Source organism: Phaseolus vulgaris, chromosome 10 (assembly GCF_000499845.2).
Source record: "Phaseolus vulgaris cultivar G19833 chromosome 10, P. vulgaris v2.0, whole genome shotgun sequence".
In the NCBI taxonomy this organism is placed as follows: domain Eukaryota; kingdom Viridiplantae; phylum Streptophyta; class Magnoliopsida; order Fabales; family Fabaceae; genus Phaseolus; species Phaseolus vulgaris.
The window spans coordinates 42657791-42678826 of NC_023750.2; the positions used below are offsets into that span (position 1 = coordinate 42657791).

At 32.8% G+C, this 21036-nt stretch overlaps 3 protein-coding genes across 3 annotated transcripts; 2 read left to right on the forward strand and 1 right to left on the reverse strand.

Moving 5' to 3' along the window:
* Positions 1-3139: 3139 nt before the first annotated feature.
* Positions 3140-9764, forward strand: LOC137818507 (lysM domain receptor-like kinase 3). Its single transcript, XM_068621972.1, has 11 exons — positions 3140-4379; positions 5659-5736; positions 5847-6152; positions 6764-6909; positions 6999-7088; positions 7200-7305; positions 8092-8243; positions 8341-8438; positions 8519-8666; positions 8911-9018; positions 9272-9764. Exons 1-11 carry the CDS (start codon positions 3782-3784, stop codon positions 9434-9436), a joined length of 1995 nt encoding a protein of 664 aa, XP_068478073.1. The 5' UTR covers positions 3140-3781; the 3' UTR covers positions 9437-9764.
* A 922-nt stretch (positions 9765-10686) lies between these two features.
* LOC137819504 (uncharacterized) lies at positions 10687-12826 on the forward strand. Its single transcript, XM_068623378.1, has 4 exons — positions 10687-10871; positions 11042-11188; positions 11272-12025; positions 12357-12826. Exons 1-4 carry the CDS (start codon positions 10788-10790, stop codon positions 12566-12568), a joined length of 1197 nt encoding a protein of 398 aa, XP_068479479.1. The 5' UTR covers positions 10687-10787; the 3' UTR covers positions 12569-12826.
* Positions 12827-14130: 1304 nt separating this feature from the next.
* On the reverse strand, positions 14131-18374 carry LOC137818239 (protein PAF1 homolog). The gene is made up of 13 exons (XM_068621531.1): positions 18151-18374; positions 17207-18074; positions 16953-17021; positions 16752-16859; positions 16488-16668; positions 16334-16410; positions 16115-16234; positions 15841-15946; positions 15332-15418; positions 15168-15236; positions 14937-15008; positions 14688-14831; positions 14131-14608 (listed from the first exon to the last, which is right to left on the reverse strand). Exons 2-13 carry the CDS (start codon positions 18019-18021, stop codon positions 14471-14473), a joined length of 1986 nt encoding a protein of 661 aa, XP_068477632.1. The 5' UTR covers positions 18022-18074; positions 18151-18374; the 3' UTR covers positions 14131-14470.
* Positions 18375-21036: the final 2662 nt, after the last annotated feature.

The window sequence follows — 21036 nt, forward strand, 5'->3', positions numbered from 1 at the left end:
ACAAACAAGACACTCATTTTTTACTTTCCTCGTTTTTCCACATTCACGTTTCATCGTTAATGAACATATCTAAATAACCGACCCTCTCAAATCCATTCAAGTGAACAATACTCACCCGAAACCAAACAAAACCTAAGAAAAAGGAGTTCCTTTCACCGTAATAGTAAAAATTAGGTGTGTTTGGTAGTTTCCTTCTTGTTATTGAGAACATGACATCACCAAGTTGAATTGAAGGGGTGATTATGGTGGTGGGGTACACTTACTCAAGGAGAGGCGACCACTATTTCGTCTTCCACTAAAGGGTGCCATGCTTTTTTTTGGCATTCCCTCGTTAATAGAGACACCTACACTTTTTCTTCACTTTCATTACACTTCAACACATGTACAACTCCTTATTTTTATTCCGTCATTCCAACACTAAAAGTGAGACCTCTAACTTAATCACCCTTGTTAAAATCTTCCTCAAATTTAAATTAATTTATTTACTATAAAAAAATGTTAAATACATGTGTAAATTAATGTTTATAAACTGAATTAGCAAAACAATTTACATATGTAATCATACTTTCGAAGGAACGATATCTTAAACTAAATTCAAAATGAACACAAAACACTCTAAACAAGAATCAAACTTAACGTTAGATTTTATGATATAAACTTTTGATAAACTCAAATCTTTAAATTGTGAACATAAAATAAAAAATTATATTATAATTAATGAATCATGTAGTCATATTCATGTCTGTGTTGGTTGAAAATTTGATATTGACTAGTGATAAATGTTGGGATTCATGACTAAAGACAATGATAATTCGTAGTATATAAATGGGTACAAACATGATCTTATAAATCGGATTTTATAAAGTTAAATTAGACTTAAAATTAATTTCTTAATATGATATTATAATCATTTACAACCTATCATAGTGATAATTTGTTGGATTTTTCAGATCACTCATTATCATACCACTATCAATCATCCATAATATATGTACCAGACAAGATCTAGAAGCCTCGGTACTTGATTATGGTCGACCGATATATCCAAAATGCATAAAGACAGAAGGAGATTAGTGAGCCTAAACAATATGAAAACATTAAGTAATATCATTCTTAATTATGACTCAAACGTTAATCCAACCCAATAATAATGAACTCATAATAAATATATAAATAGTCACAACTTTCCAAAAAAAAGTCATTATCGCACATTAATTACATCGAATACCGAATAAGAAATTCTTATTTTAGTGTTAGCATCTTTTTCCAGTACTCCCCAACCGACATTACACAAAAAAAATAAATGAGAATATAGAATGATAGAATGAAGTAGCTTGATCCATTTAGCATAAAAAAAAAACTTATCGTTTGATTAAAAAACATGTCAACATGTAAAAATTCTTTTAGTCCTATTATGAACAATAATATACACTACAGTAAAATCATCAAATAAAAACAAAAAATAATTAGTTATTATATTGACTAAATTATATACTATTTTAGAAAAAAAAAATTATTGATTTCTAAATTAGTTAATTATATATTAATTTAGAAATTATTCATCAATCAATTTTTTTTTTAGTTTCTAAAATAATATCTAATTTAATTAATATAACAATTAATTATTTTTAATTTTTATTTAATGATATATTTATATGAAAAAATTTGGAGAAGAGTTTAGAATTGTTCCTGGGCAAGGTTGTGTTTTGGTGACTTGTGCGTTGCCCCCACTTTCCAAACTGTCCTTTTCCTTTTGCCTACTGACAGCTATTTCCTCCATTGTGCCTTCCCCTTTCCGCAACCATACTTTTATTTCCCATATTACCCTCACCCATTCAAATATCAAAATCCCTTTTATCAAACAACATTTTTTTTCTCTATGGCCCATGGCTTTCAAGTTTTATCCATATTTTTTCGTTCACAATTTTCCTAATAATGAAAATAGTTATTTAAATGACTATAATTAATGGTTCAAAAATAAATTAATGTCAATTTACCAAATTAGACAACATAGGTATTCAAGTAATGTACAAATAGATGCTTTGTTTGGATTACATGGTAAATTTGATATGGTTTGAATGGAAAATATAAAGAAAGTTAAGGTATTTGAAGTAAGGTAAATAAAATAAAAAATGAAAGAAAAAAATTTAAGAGTTGACGAGTAATGTGATGATTGTGATTAAAATTATATTTTTTTAATCAATATAAATGTATGATTACAAATTTGTCGTTGTATATAAAAAAATAAATATGATTTTATTTGTTTTGAGTTTTAGTTGTTTGTAATTGGAATTTTTTTTCAAACATATGTAAGAACAAATTTACAAATATTTTGAAAAAAATACGAATTATTAACATTATCAAAAGATGATAATAATTATAAATAAAATAATTTGTTTTATTTGAAAATAAAATTTAGGAGTTGAGTTAGTGTTGGTGTTGAGGTTATGGTCAAGGTTGTGGGTAGGGTAAGGATTAGGATTGGGGTTATAGTTATAGTTATAGTTATGGTTAGAGTTAGAATTAAAATTGGAAATAAATTAGGATTATAGTTGGAGTTATGGTAAGGACAAGGGTTAGTGTTAGAAATAAGGTTAGAGTTAGAATTATAATTAGGAATAGGAGATTAGGTTAAAGATAAGTTTAGAATTATAAATTAAGAGAAGGGTTAGAATTAGAAAACTAGAGATAATATTTTGGAGATCCTATATAGACTAAAGATTAAGATATTTCATTCTTGGTGAGTGCAAACTTCACCTTATAAGTCAGTTTTATGGGGTTGAGTTAGGTTTAAAGTTCACTTCTTAATATGATATCAAAATCATTTTAAAGTCTATCCTAATGAGAGTTTGCTTGATATATTGTGTCACCAACTATCGACTCGTTATCGAATCACCCATAACATATATTTTCACGCACGAGTTGGTAGCCTCAATGTGAAGGGTGTGTATTGGATATCACACATCGACTAGAGATTATGATATTTCATTTTTAGTGAATGCAAACCTCATCTTATAAGCCAGTTATATGAGGTTGAGTTAGACTTAAAGTTTATGCATGATTATAACACAGTTAAAATAATCCATATAAATTAGGCAAAAGAAGAGTTACTAGTTAAAATGTATTTACTTGTTTCCAATTGGGCAAATCCAAAGAAGGAAGGGGTGAAAATGTCAAAGAGAAATGTGTGTTGAAGACAATAAGGTCTGCCAGGTGAGTGGGTGGGTCTGAAAGTTCTCTCTTTGCTTTGCAGGTCGCTTTCTCTTTTACTGTTTTCATTAAGCGATTTACCAGTTACCACAACCAAACAATGCACCATTACCCTTTCCAATTCCAATCACATAACAATATACACTTCAAGTACAAATGCTCTCTTTACACTTTCTTCATTGCCGTCTTCTTCTTTCCTTCAACTTCAAACCCCCTTAACCACTACCATTTCTTTTACCCTTCACTAATCTCTCTCAACTTCTATTCCTCAGCTCTCACTTTTTTCCTATTTAAAATTTTTCATCTTTCATCAAATTGTTAGAAAAGGACCAAAAACAAGCTCTTTTGTCATCTGAGTTGGAGCATCAAAATCCCATCACTTTGCTTTCTAGTTTCTGCTCAATCTGGATTTTCCTTTGCTTTTTCCCTACTCAATTTGTACTGGGTTGTACTGTTCTCCTTTAAACTTAGATCAAGCTGCTTCCTTTCTCTGGATCAAGCTCGCTCTTTGCTTCACTTTCATTGGCCCTTTTGCTCTAAATACCAGTCACTTAAATATTATTACCAATCAATGATGATTCTGGTGAGAAAACCCCATTGGGGGTTGCTTCTTTTTCTTCTCCACCTTCACTGCCGCACCTGTCACTCTACAGAACCTATGAACTGTACGGACACAAGCCGCGTTTGCACTTCTTTCATGGCCTTCAAACCTGGACCGAACCAAACGCTTCCTCTGATTCAGAGCATGTTTGATGTGCTGCCTGGTGACATCACAGTTGAAGGCAACGGGTGGGGTTACATGTTCATAAGGAAGAATTGTTCTTGTGCTACGGGTATCAAGGAATACTTGTCCAACACCACCTTCACTGTGAAATCCAATGAGGGGTTGGTGTATGACGTGGTGATGAATGCCTATGATGGCCTTGCTTTCCTTCCCAACACCACCAGGAGGGCCAGGAATGGTGCTGTTGTGTCTCTGAGGTTGTTTTGTGGATGCTCCAGTGGACTGTGGAACTATTTGGTCAGTTATGTGATGAGAGATGGGGATAGTGTTGAGTCCTTGGCAAGCAGGTTTGGGGTTAGCATGGATAGCATCGAGAGTGTGAATGGCATTAGTAATCTGGATAATGTCACAGTTGGTTCACTTTATTATATACCACTTGATTCTGGTTAGTCTTCCTTGCAATCTTCCTCAATACTTTTCTTGGAATATTTTGGAACCAGTTTCTTCACAAGTTTTTTCAGAAAAAATGAATCTCACTTTTCAATAAGCTAATGCCCAAGTTAAAAAAATATAGAAAAACTATACGAAAGAAGTTCTACAAATTAGTTAATGTATAAACTAATTCTAGAGAAGTTCATTTCAATTTTTTCTTAATTTTCTTTTTGAAAGGAACATGCGGAAAAATTTGTCCAAACATACATGAATGTGTGTGTTTATATGTTGGAGAAGGCCTTGTTTTGGTTGAGGATGTTTTCGACTTAAGTGTTAAATTTTGCTTTGTGCATCTGCTTACTGTTCATTTTGAAAGTCTGGATAGGATGTCAGAGTTGGGGGTGTTGAGGGTTATGTAGTTGGTTGGGATTGGGACAGTGATTTTTGAGAATTGTATGGTTAAGGTCTTCTTAAGGCACTTCAATAGAAAAATATATTTTATCATGATAAAATAGAATTTCAGGATAGGTTATAATTTACAAAGCAGCTGGCAAATGAAAGAGGATGTGTACATTTAATAAGTTGATTATGAATTGAAAGTGATTCATTCACGTAGTTGGGAATTGGTAAAATTCTTGGTTTGTCATGCGTGGTGGGCTGGTGGCATTTAATGTGTTAAGAAAATCATGCGTGTGCGGGAAATACCTACTACTATCAATTGCTTAAAATTTGGAACAGTTTTGTTTATTTTTCATGCATTGATTACTTTGACTGTTTGAGGAACTAGTTTGGAGGGGTTGCAGAATGCATTTAAAGAAGTTTTCCTTTGCATCTTCTCTTTCCCCTGAAGACAGTTGCATTCTGTTTCCAAACGAGATTGATTTAATATTAAATCAAGTTGTAAAGTGTTGTGTTATCTTGGTAGCAGATTGTTGTTAAACAGTGGTTTGTGGTAGTTTCTCCATGCAGAGTGAAAGTTTGAGAATATCATATATTCTATGCTGGTGATTATGTATTAGTTTCCTTACGTTTAGGACAAATATGATCGGTTTCTTTGAGGTGGTGGAAGTTGCATATTCTGTAATGCAGTTTAATTGGGAGAATATGCATGGGATGACCTTCACTTTTATTGAATTGACCAAGCTGAAATTGCTCATTTAAATATTTGCCTATATTCACTGCTTCAATGTTTTACGTGCAATGGATTTGTCTATATTCCTTTACCATTATTTAGCGTTGAACCACTATTCCAATTGTATTTGTGAAATGCTGACCGTTTCAATGGATTGCAGTTCCTGGTGATCCTTATCCCCTGAATAATGCTGCTCCACCAGTTCCTGTTCCTGCCCCATCCTTTGATAATTTTTCAGGTACTGATATGTTGTAAAAAGGAAAAAAAAATTCTTTTTTTTGGCTTGTAGTTGTCTGTCATGCCTCTACCAAAGACTATGCATTAATTTATTTAATTTTTTGGTTACAGCTGATCAAGTCAACCACAAGACTCATGTACCCTACGGATGGATCGTTGGGGGCTTAGGAATTGGTCTACTTCTAATTATATTAACTGTGATTCTCTGTGTTTGTATGAGATCATCAAATTGTTTTGCTGATGATGCCAGAACTCATGAGAAAGATGCTGAGGGCAAGATTTCTCATAAATTCCACATTCTAAGGAACCCAAGTTTTTTTTGTGGTTCTGGAAGGTACATATGTGGCAAGCATGTTGAGCAGAAGCAAACAGATGCTGAATCCAGCAATCACACGGTTACCATTCCAAAAGCCTCAAGTAACTACCTACATACTGATTCTCGTGTGTATTGTTCCTACTATTTCAGTGTGATGAAGTAATAATGTCTCGCATGTCTTATTTTTATCTTCTTCAGTACATTACCAAAACTATATTTTGTGGGCTTATTTCTTTAAGGAGGAATCAGGAAAAGGGTTTGCCTAGTGCTGGTTTTTATCTGATTATGTTGAGTATTGATGGATATTGGATTGAATGATTGGTGATCGTATGGTCCAGTCTGCTATATAGTCGAGCATGCATAAAACATATGGTCCTCCACTTTTTAAAACATATGATATCTGAAAACTTTGCTTATATAACCTGCATTCATTTTCATTCGGGCTGTCGAGGTGATTTTAAATAGCAAAGTAGTTTTCTGGCTGTAAGATGCATTATTAACAACTTGTAAGTTACGACTAACTCGTCCTTGGTTTTAAATTTTGAATATTATTCATTAATACGTTCTTAGGATGACATGAATACATGCCACTCTTTCAACTTAGATATGTAACTTTTGGTTCTATCATACATCTCTGTATGTACTACCAATATTAATGATTTGTCCATTCAAATTAGTATCGATGCATAATATGCTCTTATTATTATTGCAGCTCTTGGGCCTGATGTATTTGAAATGGATAAGCCTGTTATTTTTACATATGAAGAGATTTTCTCCACATCTGATGGTTTCTCTGATTCAAATCTACTTGGGCATGGAACATATGGTTCTGTTTATTATAGCCTCCTTCGTGATCAGGTTTTTGGGCATGTACTTGAAGACTTGAAGTTTGTTATTATATGCAGTGGGCATTTTTTCTCAGACCAATTTTACTTGAATCCTTGCAGGAAGTTGCTATTAAAAGAATGACTGCTACTAAAACAAAAGAATTTTTGTCAGAGATGAAAGTTTTGTGCAAGGTTCATCATGCTAATCTGGTAATTTCCTTTTTAATGATTCCATCAAATAAATTATATGATTTGATTTTGGAGTCAATTGCTTGGCACATTTCAAAAGCCTGAGTTGTACTTTTGATTGATATTGTCAAGGTAGAATTGATTGGCTATGCAGCTAGTCACGAGGAGCTTTTCCTAGTTTATGAATATGCTCAGAAGGGTTCACTTAGAAGCCATTTGCATGATCCTAATAGTAAGGGTAAGACTATGCATCTATGCTTTGGACCGTAGAATATTAATCACCACTGTCTGTACGGACTGGTGCCGGTGCTTTTACATTGAGATTTGAAGTTTCTGAAAATTTCACAGAATTTTTTATTCAGTACTATTGGAAATTAAATGCTTACAGCATTTTGCCTTGTTATTGTGATGAGACGTGCAATAATAAAAGTAACGAGATTTTCTTTTTCCTTATTTGTTTAAGGGGTTCAATCTGATACCAGCATTAATCTGGAAACCTAAATAGTTTTTTAGACTGGATTTTTCTTATTTTCATCGTATTCCTAACTGTTAGTCGATATTTTGTTGTCACAATTGAGAAAGTTGACAGCGAAAGAATGACATTTGTGCCTAACCACCACCTTATGAACACTTTTGAACTCAAGAAATGCCATCTTTCTTTTCAATTTGATGTCTTTATCCGGATTTTCCACTATATAGAGATTATATTCAGTGGACTGCCATTTTTTTACTATGAGCAATTGATTATTTTCAATATCTTTTGTTTGGAGATGTTTTTACCTTTTAAGCGAGTCAGATATTAAGTTGATACTTCATGAGCTAGCTACTGTCTCTATGATGCAATTTTGTGTGTGTTGATACATGAATGAAACTAGCAGTGGGGTCCGTTATGAGAAAATTCTTATGTTATTCAAAGACTAGTCTTGAATTGGTGTCAAGACTGCCAAATTTCCATGTTTTATTGTATGAACAAGTTTAAGCTATGCATTTATGGTTTGTTTTCATTTTTGTGTGCTGCTTACAGGTCATTCCCCACTTTCTTGGATCATGAGGGTGCAGATTACGCTTGATGCTGCTAGGGGCCTCGAATACATACACGAGCACACAAAAACTCATTATGTACACCGTGATATCAAAACCAGTAACATATTACTTGATGCTTCCTTTAGAGCAAAGGTAATAAAAAAAATGTAAACAATGCTACGCTATTTCAATTTCAAAATGTTTCACTTTTCTTGGTTATCGTTTGTCTTAGATCTACTGTCTTCTCTAGATTTCAGATTTCGGGTTAGCAAAACTTGTTGGGAAAACAAATGAGGGAGAAATATCAACTACCAAAGTTGTTGGTACATATGGATATCTTGCCCCAGAGTAAGTAATGCCACTAACAACATTTTTTTTACTTATTCCTCCTGCACAAAATAATATTTTTTATTTCTCATATTTTGCAGATATTTGAGTGAGGGTCTTGCGACAGCTAAAAGTGATGTCTATGCATTTGGGGTTGTCCTTTTCGAGATTATATCAGGAAAGGAGGCCATCATTAGATCAGAAGGCACAACGACAAAAAATCCTGAAAGACGTTCTCTGGCTTCTATAGTAAGTTCTGCTTGCATGAGTTTCAGTTCTACTGAATATAGTTCTGCCTTGCTTTACGTAAAAGATTTTGAGGTGTAAGTAACTTGCACAAAGTATGACGACAATTTATTGAATAATTTTCTTGGTTCTCGGAACTCGGTTTCTGTATGTGTTTTTCTCAGCAATACCAGTTGTTGGTTATGCATGTTATTTTACCATTACAACTGTGTTCTGGGGTATAGCCTTGATGTATGTTAAATTGCAGATGCTGGGAGTTCTTAGGAATTCACCTGATTCCATGAGCATGTCAAGCTTGAGAGATTATATTGATCCAAATATGATGGATTTGTATCCCCATGATTGTGTATTTAAGGTTAGTTCTCATTTTCACATTGTTTTTCCTCATCCACCTTGGTTTGGATGTTTTCAATATCTTGGATCTATTAACCTGGAAAATTGAAGACTCTGCAGCTCAAATCTCAAAGCATGACAAAAATAGATATTTACATACCTGAATTAAGTAATTCATGCAACTTTGTAATATCTCATCATGGTATTATTGATCTGACTAAATAATTGCATGAAGTTTTACTATTGTACTCATTTGTTTTGTTGGTATATATTAGATGGCCACACTGGCAAAGCAATGTGTGGATGAGGACCCCATCTTACGACCTGATATGAGACAAGTTGTGATTTCCCTCTCACAGATTCTCCTTTCTTCTGTTGAGTGGGAAGCAACTCTAGCTGGGAATAGCCAGGTTTTCAGTGGCCTTGTTCAGGGAAGATAGTTTACACACCCAGATTCATTCTTTTTCTTTTCTTTATCTCTGTATCCAGCTAGCTCTATACCTTTTTGGTTGGTTGATGATGGTGATGGATCAATAGGAACTGGGACATGTGGGTCAATATCTACTTTTAGGCATTTATTTTGCTTAATATCTTATGCACCATGCCTTGATTTTTGTTTAGCTGCATTCTATGTGTAGAAAATTTTGGATGTATGTTAGAGTGTGATAACGAAGCTAAAGAAGAATCTCATAATTTATTGTTCTGAGATTTGTATTGATATAAGTTGTAATTCGACATTAATCTATGTATGTTTATATTCTTTGATTCCTTCCATTTCTTCTGTTATTGTAACATTTTCCTTGAGTTTCATGGTTTCATGGAGAGGCATCATGATGTAATGTTACTACTTTCATGGTCTAAATAATTGTATGTGTAGACCAAATTTACAATATTGAGAAAGGAAAAATAAAAGAGCTAGCAATATATTTTTTAATAGGTTGTTTAATGATTAAAATTTATTCAAAATTTTAAAAATTAGGAATAAAATTCATTAAATAAGTCGTGATATTTAAAATAGTAAAAGTGCAATTTTAAGCGAGTTTTAACCGACAACAAGGAGTATATTCATATGGGTATATAACCACCGATATAATAGTTTTAAAAATATATAATAAAAAATAAATTTATAAATAATATAAAAAATAATTAAATAATAGTATTGAAAGTTGAAAGGTAAGCGTAAGAAAAAAAAATAATTATCAATATATCATGATTATTTATATTATAATGGTAAGGATGATATGTTAACACCATAGTAAAATACTTAAACCCTAAAATACATACATTTTACATACCAATAAATTAATATTTTAATTATTTTTTAATTAAAATTATTATTATATTATTATAATGGTTTGTTTAGCATATGTTTTTTTACTTTCTGGATGTTAAAGAAATCTTTTGCTAATGATAAATGGGTAACTAACCAATGTGAAAAGTTAATAAATTTCTAATTAGAAAATAGTGCAAATTATTTTATATAAGTGGTGTATAGCTTTTAAAAAAAGTACAATCATTTTAATATATTTAGTATGGATTATAATTAAAATTATTTATTCAATGCCTTTATGGTTAGATTAATTAATACACCAAAAGTTAGATGTGTGCAATGAAGAGTCATGATCCAAACAAATTTATGGGCCGAAAAGACCAAAAAAAAAAAAAAAACCCAACAAAACGACGTAGTTTGGTGCAATCCCGCGTTGGCGAGAAATTCAAATAAGCAGAGAGAGAGAGAGAGATTGTATGGAGTAGAAGGAAGAAGAAGAAGAAGAAGAAGAAGAAGAAGAAATGAAGAATATGAGTTTGGATAGTGAGGTTGAAGACAATGATCTCCATCGTCTTCGCTCCGATCTTTCTTCTCTTCTGCATCAGGTGTGTCACACTCTCTTTCAATTCAATCCTTTCACAAATGCAAAATTTCATTCTTCAATCTCTTCAAATTCCAGAGAACCAATGCAACCATTCATTATTTCTTAACCTAACCACCAATTTTAGGGAACATGTAATCATCAAAATCCATACTTTAATTATTGGATTCACAGATTGACGAGCTTGTTCTGCGAGCAATTGAAGTGAATAATAATAATAATGATGAGAAGAAGAAGAAGAAGAATAGCATAAGCAAAGAGGGCAAAACGCAAATTGAATCTTTCTCCCGAGTCCTTTCTGCCATGCTCTCTTCTTTGAAGGTGAAACCCTACTCAACCCTGTTCTTTGTTTTGTAATTTTAGTTTTTTTTTTTTTTTTCTAATTTGCTTTGCATTGATTGTAGTCTTGGGTACCCAAATTTCAAACTGCACTTCACCCTGAAGAGACAGATTCATACGATGATGAAGGCATAGCGTGTGACAGTCCTGAAGAGACAACCTTAAGTTTGGTGTCTCCTTCACCTCTTGTGTCCTGGCGTGCAAATTGCACTGTGAAGAGAGGTAGACAAATGTTCATGCTTACACCTCTTCCATTATCATCCAAACACCACGAACAACCTAAACCACAGTTCCCTCCCTCCACGTTAGCCACTACTTTCATGGACAATGTAGTTGTCAAACCAACCCCAATCAAGCACCAACTGACAAACAACCAAGACAACGGATCTATGCTTCTTGTGATGACTCCCTGCCTGAAAATGTCCCCTCCCAAATCCTGCCTTGTGCTCGAACCTATTTCCGAAATCAAGCATTTGGGTGATCACAAGTTTCGCAAGGGCACTCCTTATCCTGTTGGGATACGTTGCAGTGATTCAGAATCTTCTGGTAGTGATGATTCTTCGCCGGATTTATTCTTGATGTATCCGGAGCTCCTTGGGATATGCCGCGATTCTAAGGCAGGAATTGGGAACAAAACAGTGGAAGCATCGCCGGATTGGTTTACCTCACCTCCTAAAACTTGTGTTCTGCTGGAGCCACCTGATGATAATATTGACGATCGCTTGTGTGTACACATAAATGGCAACATTCTTAATCAACAAGTTGGAAAGTTTAAAGATGGGGATGGTGATGATGTTTGCAAAGATCATAGTAACCAAGGTAATGCTTATTGCAATTGCTCGTTTTGTTTGGATAAATTTATCAACATGATCATATAGGAGAAGAAAATGAAAATGAAAATGAAAATATGCATCTCAATTTTTTCCAAAGTTAAACTGAGCAACTTTTATAAATTGAATTGTATCTGTTGATTTTAGATTATGGGTTATGAGAGAAGTTCAAATCATCTTACTTTTTCATCTTCTGCTCCTTTAAATGTTCATTGAGAATTTTACCCAAATATGGCTTTAATCTATTATTGAATCGTTGGTTTACACTTGACATGGGTTTCATGCATAAAAAATAGCTGTCATTTTTCTCTTCTGTGCAGATAATTTTGTTGGGAGTTTAAAACACGCAGAGAACACTCCCATCATACCAGAAAGCTCATTTCAAACTGGAAAACGACCTGGTGAAAATACTTTGAAGAGGGAGTTATGGACTAAGTTTGAGGAAGCTTCCACTTGGGGATTACCCACAGATCAAAAGAGTGCCCAGAAAGGGTTTCTTGACCTACTGGAAGAAGCTTCCTGTGATAAATAGATTAAAGATATGAAGGTGTCAAAGATATAATCTCATTAGAAAATTTTGATTTTTGACTTGTAAATGCTCTTTTATGTTGTAAGATTTGTAGCAAAGAATTCATTCATGTACTTAAGGGCAATGCTTACCAAATGCCCATTGTTATTTTCTCTCTAATGTTACTTCTCTATATCACTATTCTCGGCCGTTTTATTTAGTGTTAATATCATATTTAGTGTAAAAGAATTTTTACAAATCAATTTATGGAAAACTTTATTTTATATTGCTTTTTAACTTTTTTATCATGGAAGTGTTTATCTATTAATTTATCCAAACTATCCTTACATCACAAGCAACAACATACTGACTACTATTTACTTTTGAATTTTGATCACTTTCTTAACAGTTGGTTTGTGCAATTGCTGGAATATAACCTTTGTTTTATATATAATGTTGATGCAAAATGGAAAGAAAAGACGAAGAATAAACATTCTTCGTTCCAAAGCATAGGAATTTTTTAAAAACAACGAATAGTTCTAAGTCTGTCTTATTTAAACTGCCTCTAAGTCAACAGGCACATGAGTAATCTAAGAAATGATAAATTGCATGTTACTAAAATTAATCCCAATAGAATTGGTAAAATGAAGTGATCTTACTTATTGATAAAAGTAATTAGGTAAAATAATTTATATTAATAAGGGTAAAATTTATAATGAAGTGTGTACACGGAAACGGTCATAAAATAAAATATTCTTTATTAAAGCATACTTATTAGCATGACCTAGTAAATGTAGCACATCCGTTATAAAAATTGTGAGAGTGTATTGTGATTAATAAATCGTTAACACATCATATTAAAGATATTTAGTATTGAATTATATAGCTTGTTATACTAACTAGATGTTAAGTTCATTAATTTAGGATTAGTTAATATAACTTATTACACCAACTATGTGGAGAATTATTTTAAAACAGAGTATTACGTTGGATCTCCTCCGCAACCCTTGACTCTGAGATCTGTTCCTACACTTCTTCAAGACAACCTTACCTTCACTTGCTTGCTCTTGTCTCTTCTCCTACTTCTCTAATCCTGGATGTTTTGCTCTTTCAAATTTGCTTGTTAATTCTGAGTTCTTCAATGTTACCCAAAAAGACAATAATTATCCACACCTCAAAAAACAAAGACAATAATCATCATCGCCTCAAGAAACCAGAGACAATAATCATCCACACCTTAAGAAACCGACCGATCTTGTTCGTGTTCTCAACCATTTGGTACCCATTTTTGAATTTGTAGACTTACGTTTTAGTTCAGGTTTATAATCATGTTCTCACATCCACGAGTAATACCCAAGAACTTATCAACTGTTCATTTGTGTTTTAAAAAAATGAATAGCTGCCTTAAATTATTGAACTAAATTCCCATTCGACAATCATAGGAGGCGATTTTTACTTGCCAAGTAGTAGAATGATCCATGAGCGAAGTCGGTCATAGTTTGACCTCACTCAATTTCATCAATTGATAAAAATATCACAAAAGCAAACATATCTGAATCGGAATGTCACAACATTATGGGCAAGGATAACCGAAGGCTGTAATTTCATTGGCAAGCAGGTCACGATTAACATTAAGCAATGACAAGATTCTGTTTGGTCTGACATGCTTTTTACAATTCATCATTTATCAATCTTTTCTAATATAATGGTATTGAAAAGAAAATCTATATTAATTTAACAGCTGCCTACACTCTGAGTGTATGTGCATTAAGTTAATATGGTCATACAAAAATATGGGATTTGTCGTTGGCATTCTTCATTGAAGCACAAAGGCGCCACTAAAAATTCAGTTATCTGCAGCCAATCATCCAACTACCATTTCGTTGGACCAATTTGCTTTAAGGCGGCAGCATTTGCATCAAATAATCACTCTGACATGTAATCTTCTGCTCCACTAGACTGATAGTTGTCCTGGTGTGGAGCACCTCTATGATGGTGTTCTAGACCATCGTCCATTTCTAGACGAGATCTCTTTGATGAATTGCCCCTTGAACTTGTATAAACCTTTAAAGGATTGTATAGGAGATTATAGTTATGCATTAAAACACATTGACAAACTTAATAGATAAATTCAGTGCCATACCCCAGTATCCTTCCGCTCAATCGCAGCGACACTAGACCTCCGTCTTACAGTCACTCTTGAAGGTACTGGACATTGCTCAATCTCTTCACCTGATCTTCCCTCTTTAGCCCTCTTTTTTCTTAAAACAAGTTTAGTTGGAAGAGGCTGCATATCAAATTAAGTATAAAATTAACACATCGACATTGTGTCACCAAGAAGCTATGTTCCAATCCTTAATTTAAAACGACAGATATAGGCTCCAAGAAATACCAAGTAACGTGCTTCTGAGTCATCAAATGCAACAAAGAATGTTGTAGGATCGTCTGCATCATCACCCCGAACCTATTAAGATGATACAAAATTGTAAGATAGTGTTAAAATGGGGAATTTATTTTAACATTGAAAGGGTTAACGACTCAAATTGTTTGTGGAAAATTTAAAGCAGGTCATGATGTAATTTGATGGTAACATTCTTTGAACTGTTAAAATAATTCTACGCACATCCCAATGATACTCGCGAATCCAAGAGTATGAGACATCTTCATTTTCATCATATATATCCTTTGACAGCTGCCATCACAAAATTTAGACACATCCAGAGTTAATACACAATTATGTACAACTAAAGTTTCAAAATTGAAATCATATATAGATTTAATGCATACCTCTCCTGGTGCTGGGGCCATATATGCCAAAAACTTTTCAGGATTAGCAGGATCTGAACTCGTTGCAACATAACTCTTCATAACTGCCTGCAAGCCACAAATGGATAGGAATCAGTCTAACAACATTCGGCAATTGGCACCATTAGTCACACAGGAGCCAAGATAATATTTACTTGATATATTTCATAATTGCCACTTTCAAACGCACACAGAACCAAAAGACCAACAATCAGGTAGTTAAGACACTGGTAATTTAGCCAACACTATTTATTGCTACTGACAAACAAAGGAAAATTGAACTTTTCAATACTAGATAGTTCCACCACAAATTGAATCAAAACTACAAGAGAGAATACGACAGATGATGCATGAAAAGTTGCAGACAATTTGCGAGTGTTTCCCTTTTTACATTATCGGAAGTATTTAACCGGATCCTAGCTTTTAACCTTGGTAAAACAGGGGATATGTGAGGAATCGATTACTACTACATTCATCCTTGAAAAGCTTACCTTTGATTCAAAAGCATCACGAACAGATTTGTCCAACTTAGCATACATTTCTGAATCGGCTGTGGGAGCATTATCAAATGCAGCAACGACAAACTGATCATCATACCTGCAAAGAGATCAGTAGATAGAAGGTAGCTTTAGTTATTATGAAATATGAATGTTGTCTTACAGTTTGTATTATCTATTCTCAAAAGATTAGGCTTTAATATCACCAAAATAAAAGACCGATCAATAGAACACCAGGGTGAGCAATAAGTTAAATACGGTGTTGTACCTATCAAAATCGGGCAGTAATGGCATAACCTCAACAGGATACAAATCTTTGTTGGTTGCATGAACAGGATCAGACTTAGCTGCTTCAAACGATGCTTCAATTTCCCTGATTTGTCTTTCCCTAAAATGGAGATTTCAATTTTAGTTAGAAGATACAAATTACTTTCACATAGTAATTCATATGCGTACAAAGGACTTTGTAATGGTGGAATATACATACCTACTGTTGAGGTTGTCCAAAACGCCACGGCCTCCCTTCATCTCTCTCAGCTCCTTAGCTTGTTTTTCAGTTAAAGACTACAAACATTTTTATAAGTTTTTGCTTGTAGTGTGAGAGAGTAATCCATCATCATGTCAATATATAAGCCTAATACCTGTTTCGTTGACTCCATGCTTAGAGGAGATATATATTGTGTTTTGACAAGCCATGCTACACCTTTATCAGTAGGCCTCTCTTTTCTTTTTATGCCATCTTTTTTAATGGGTGTAGCAGCTTCATCATCCCGCAACAGTTCTTCATCTTCTGGAGCAAGAGGTGGTCTGACACTGGGAGGACTGTATAAAAAGGTTCACCAGACCTCTCAGTCCGCATAATTCATTCAAGTATTCAAATTTTAAAAAGGAACAGAGGACAGTACTTGTAGACACTGAGATCAAGCAGGTCCAGAGGTATCCCCAGATCTGGCTCCACAAAAAGCTTGGGTTTGTACATTTTCTCCAGGGATGTGATTGTATATTTTGCATATCTGCCAACAATCATAAAATCACCATTAGATTACATACTGATTTTTATCCGTATTTCCTAGCTACAGATGTAAAGTGCCAGTAAGATTACATACTGATCTTTATCTTTTTTGAAAGCCATAAGCTTAGGTTGAGCACTTGGATCTGGAAGTTCATTTCGAAATCTTAAATGAGAATACACAAAGAAAAAGTGTCAGTGTTAGAAATAAGCATGACAAAACCACTACATGGCAACATCCAAAATATACACATAGCATTTCCCCGCCTCATGGATCATTACCAACACCAATACAATGTAAATTGAATTGAATAAACACTCGCAAACATAAAATGACATCAACATACTCACTTGAGCTTACACAAAAATGTGGTGGGCTTCTTCAACCTATTTTCCACCCTCTCGGCACTCAACAAGGGAGTGGATCTCCTTTCTCCCATTCGAGAACCTGCAACCAAGCCGTGTCCCTTCCCAGACGACAACAGGTGAGTCTTCTGCAGAACAGTGTTCTGGGACTCCTTGAGCTGTTGCCTATGCTTTTCCTCCTGCCTCTGCTTCTCGAACTCCCTCTTCTTCCTCAACCTCTTTTCCTCCTCAGTCTCGGCTCTGCCAGGAGGCCCATTCACCTTTTTTGCTGGCACGGGCGGCTGGTGTTTGTGCTGCTTGTGACCAATGCCATGATTTGAAGGATCATATTCGCGGCGACCGGATGTGGAAGGATCCTTGAAGCGCCGCTCTTCGTTGTTATGAGTTGCCGGGGGAGGAGGAGGGGGCGAAACAGGGGGTGGTGGAGGCGGAGGCGACAACGGCGGCGGTGGCGGAGGTGGCTGGTTGTTATACTGGCTATTAGAGGGATAGTACGCAGGAGGAGGCGGAGGTGGCGGAGGCTGGTACGAAGCCTCCGGCGGCGGTGGAGGCGGCGGCGGATATGGATAGTGAGGGTGATGGGGATTTGGAGGCGCGTATGGAGCATGATGCTGATTTTGATGCTGTTGTTGTTGCTGATGATGATAATTGGAATTTGGAGGGATTTGTGGGAATGAAGCATTAGAGGGATCTCCGTAAGCACCCCAATTTTGATTATTGTTAGTATACTGATGATTCCCACTTGGAATAGGGTTTTGAATTTGACTCGATTGCGGAGGGAAGGGCCTGTAAGAGGCCATTCCTTTGAAGCAGAAATCGCAGGCTAGGGTTTGAACTTCAACAGAGCTGAACCCTAGAACAAACAACACCAATATTAATAATAATCAAAACCAAAATGGGTTCCATTACTGAGAATCCTGGTTCTGTACCTCAAGTCGCAGAAAACGAAACGATGCAGAAGGAGGTGATGCTGATGCAGAGGAACACAGAGCAAAGTTCAAATTGTTTTGCTTATGAACAGAGCTTCTGCTACAATTTTTCTTCTCCCTTTTCCTCTTTCACCAATCATTCCTCGGACTCAAGGGTTTCCTTTTCAATTGGCCAAAAATCATCTAATATAATGAAAAATAACAGAATTCATAAATCATACCATATATAATCAAAATCTTTTTTTATTTTATACATTACATTTATTAATTCACCTTTTAAAAATATTAATTTAATTGTTTTCGTAAAAAAAACAATTTAACCTTTTTCACTTTTAAAAAAGTCAAAAAAAAAAAATCTCCATTACTAATTTAAATATAATGAAATTAGAAAACATTGCATACTATAGTGATGGTTTTTCAGTGTTACAGTAAATAATAAAATTAATTTTAGTTATCATATTAGTAAATAAGATCATTTTTAAAAATACAATTTTCTAATAAAGAATTAAATTAAAAAAAAAAATAAGACATCAAATTGAATCTAATATATATGATAAAAGATAAAAGTTAGATTTGATAATTCAGGCTAACTGAAATGTATTCTTACATGTTTAAATATTGTAGGCTTAGTAAAAAAAAAAAATTTGACGTAAATTATTGTAATTTCATATTTAAATCAAATAAATTATTGATTTAATTGACTTTTGATCCTATGATATATGTTATTTTGTTTTTGTAACTATTTATTTTTTTGTTTATTTTGTTTAGTCCCTATCAATAACTATCTATCTTAATTTTAGGATAATGAAGATTTCATCACATGTATATGGTAATAAAAAATTAAATTTAATATTGCTGTTATTATTAAAACTAGAATAAAAAATAAATTATTTATAGAGATTGAAAAAACATATTTATAAATACTAAAAAAATATAATTTATTTACTAAGGATTTAAAAAAAAACGAGATATTAATAAAATATAGGAAAAGTGTTACTAAATTTATTATTGGTTGCACTTCTTAATTGTATTTGTTTTAGCTTCAATAATTCGTTAAAAAATGGCTAAATATATCGGTTATAAATTATTATAATTTATATTTTTTCATCCTCTTTAAATGCAATAATAATAATAATTTTCTAAAATTACAATAATTAACTAAATATATTTTTCTTCTATTTAAAGAATGATATACAATTATTAGGCTTTATTAATGTCACTTTTTAGATAATGAAGATAAAATATCAAAATATATGGATGAATTGACCTAAAAAACTTGAAGAACAAGCTAGATAAAAGAAAATTACAGCTTATATTAAACTATGAAATTTTATGTATTTAAAAATAATAAATTAGGATTTTTTTTTCTTTATTAGAAAAACAAAAAAGCCTAAAATATATGCAAACATGATTTCTCTACTACCAATTTTCTAATATTTATACTAGTAGAAAATATAATAACTTCAAACTTATTATTCTTTTCTAACTTCTTGAAGAATAGATCACCACAAAGATATTAATTAGTCTTTAATAATATTGATAACATTTAGATTCCTAAGATGATCAAGTGCTTCTTTCATCATTCTTTTAAAATTTTTAAAAAATATTTGAGAATAAAAGAATTTAAAATAAGAGAAGTTAAAACTCTTTTGAATCTTAGTTTGGGTTGAGTGATACTAATTTTAGAAGATTTTCTTCTTCTTGAAGATATTTTAGCTTTGATAATTTGTTGTGGTTAAGACATTTTATAAGTTAGAGTGGAAGCAATTTATGTGATCATCAATGTGTTAGTAAATTGTTGATAGAATAAATTATTCTTGTTGATATGCAATAGAAATTCATCTTCCAATAGTTTTGTTACATTATTAAATTTTAAATATAAGGATATGTTTGATTGAGACTTTTACTTTTACTTTAGAATATATGTTAGTAGTTTAATTTGAGTTTTTGAAGTGCTTATATATTAGTGATTTTTTAATACTAGTTGAAAATAAAAATGATATGTATGTTTGAATATTTGATTTTTTTTATCTCAATGCCCATTTAAAAACATGTATATTCATACTCACATATCTGTAGTGTAAAGGATACATTTTTTTAATATCAAATATTAATAAAAAATATAATTGTATAAATATGAAATGAATATAAAATAATAATTGGATAAATATAAAAAATATTAAAAATATCCAAAAGTTAATATAAATTTTGTAGTGACATAATAAATTAAATGAGCACGAAAATTAGTTAGATATGATTTTTTTTAGGCAAAAACGAAATTGTAGATTCGATATGTGTAACATATATTATAAATATTCAATCAATTTTTTAATGAACATTTATTTGTAATGATTTCTATTATTTTTATGAGTAATAATATTTTTATAATCGTTAAGAAGTGGAAGGATCTCCAATACATTCCTTCCGAGACTATCAACTTATGCCTAGAAATATATGTTATGAGTGGTCAGATATCGATCCAATACCATGATAGACTTAACAAACTCTCGATATCATGATAAGAAGTGAACTAAGTCTAGCTCAACTTTATAAAATCGGTTTATAAGATAAGGTTTACCCACTTATAAAAAAATATGAAATATCATAATCTTTAGTCAATAATATTTATTTGATAAACCTATTTGATAATTGACAAGATAATTTTTAGATGTTAATTTTTATATTATTATAATAGGATTGTGAAGTATTTATATTCAAAATAAAATAAAATAAATTTCTTTTCTATATTTGTACAGCATTATGTTCCAAGATTCTATCTAGATACTTTTAGTAATGCCTAGAGAAAGAGAATGGCAGTGTGTCTCTTGGTAAGTTTTGACAAACCCTAAAAGCCTCTTTTTAAGCAATATTATAAAGAGATTACAC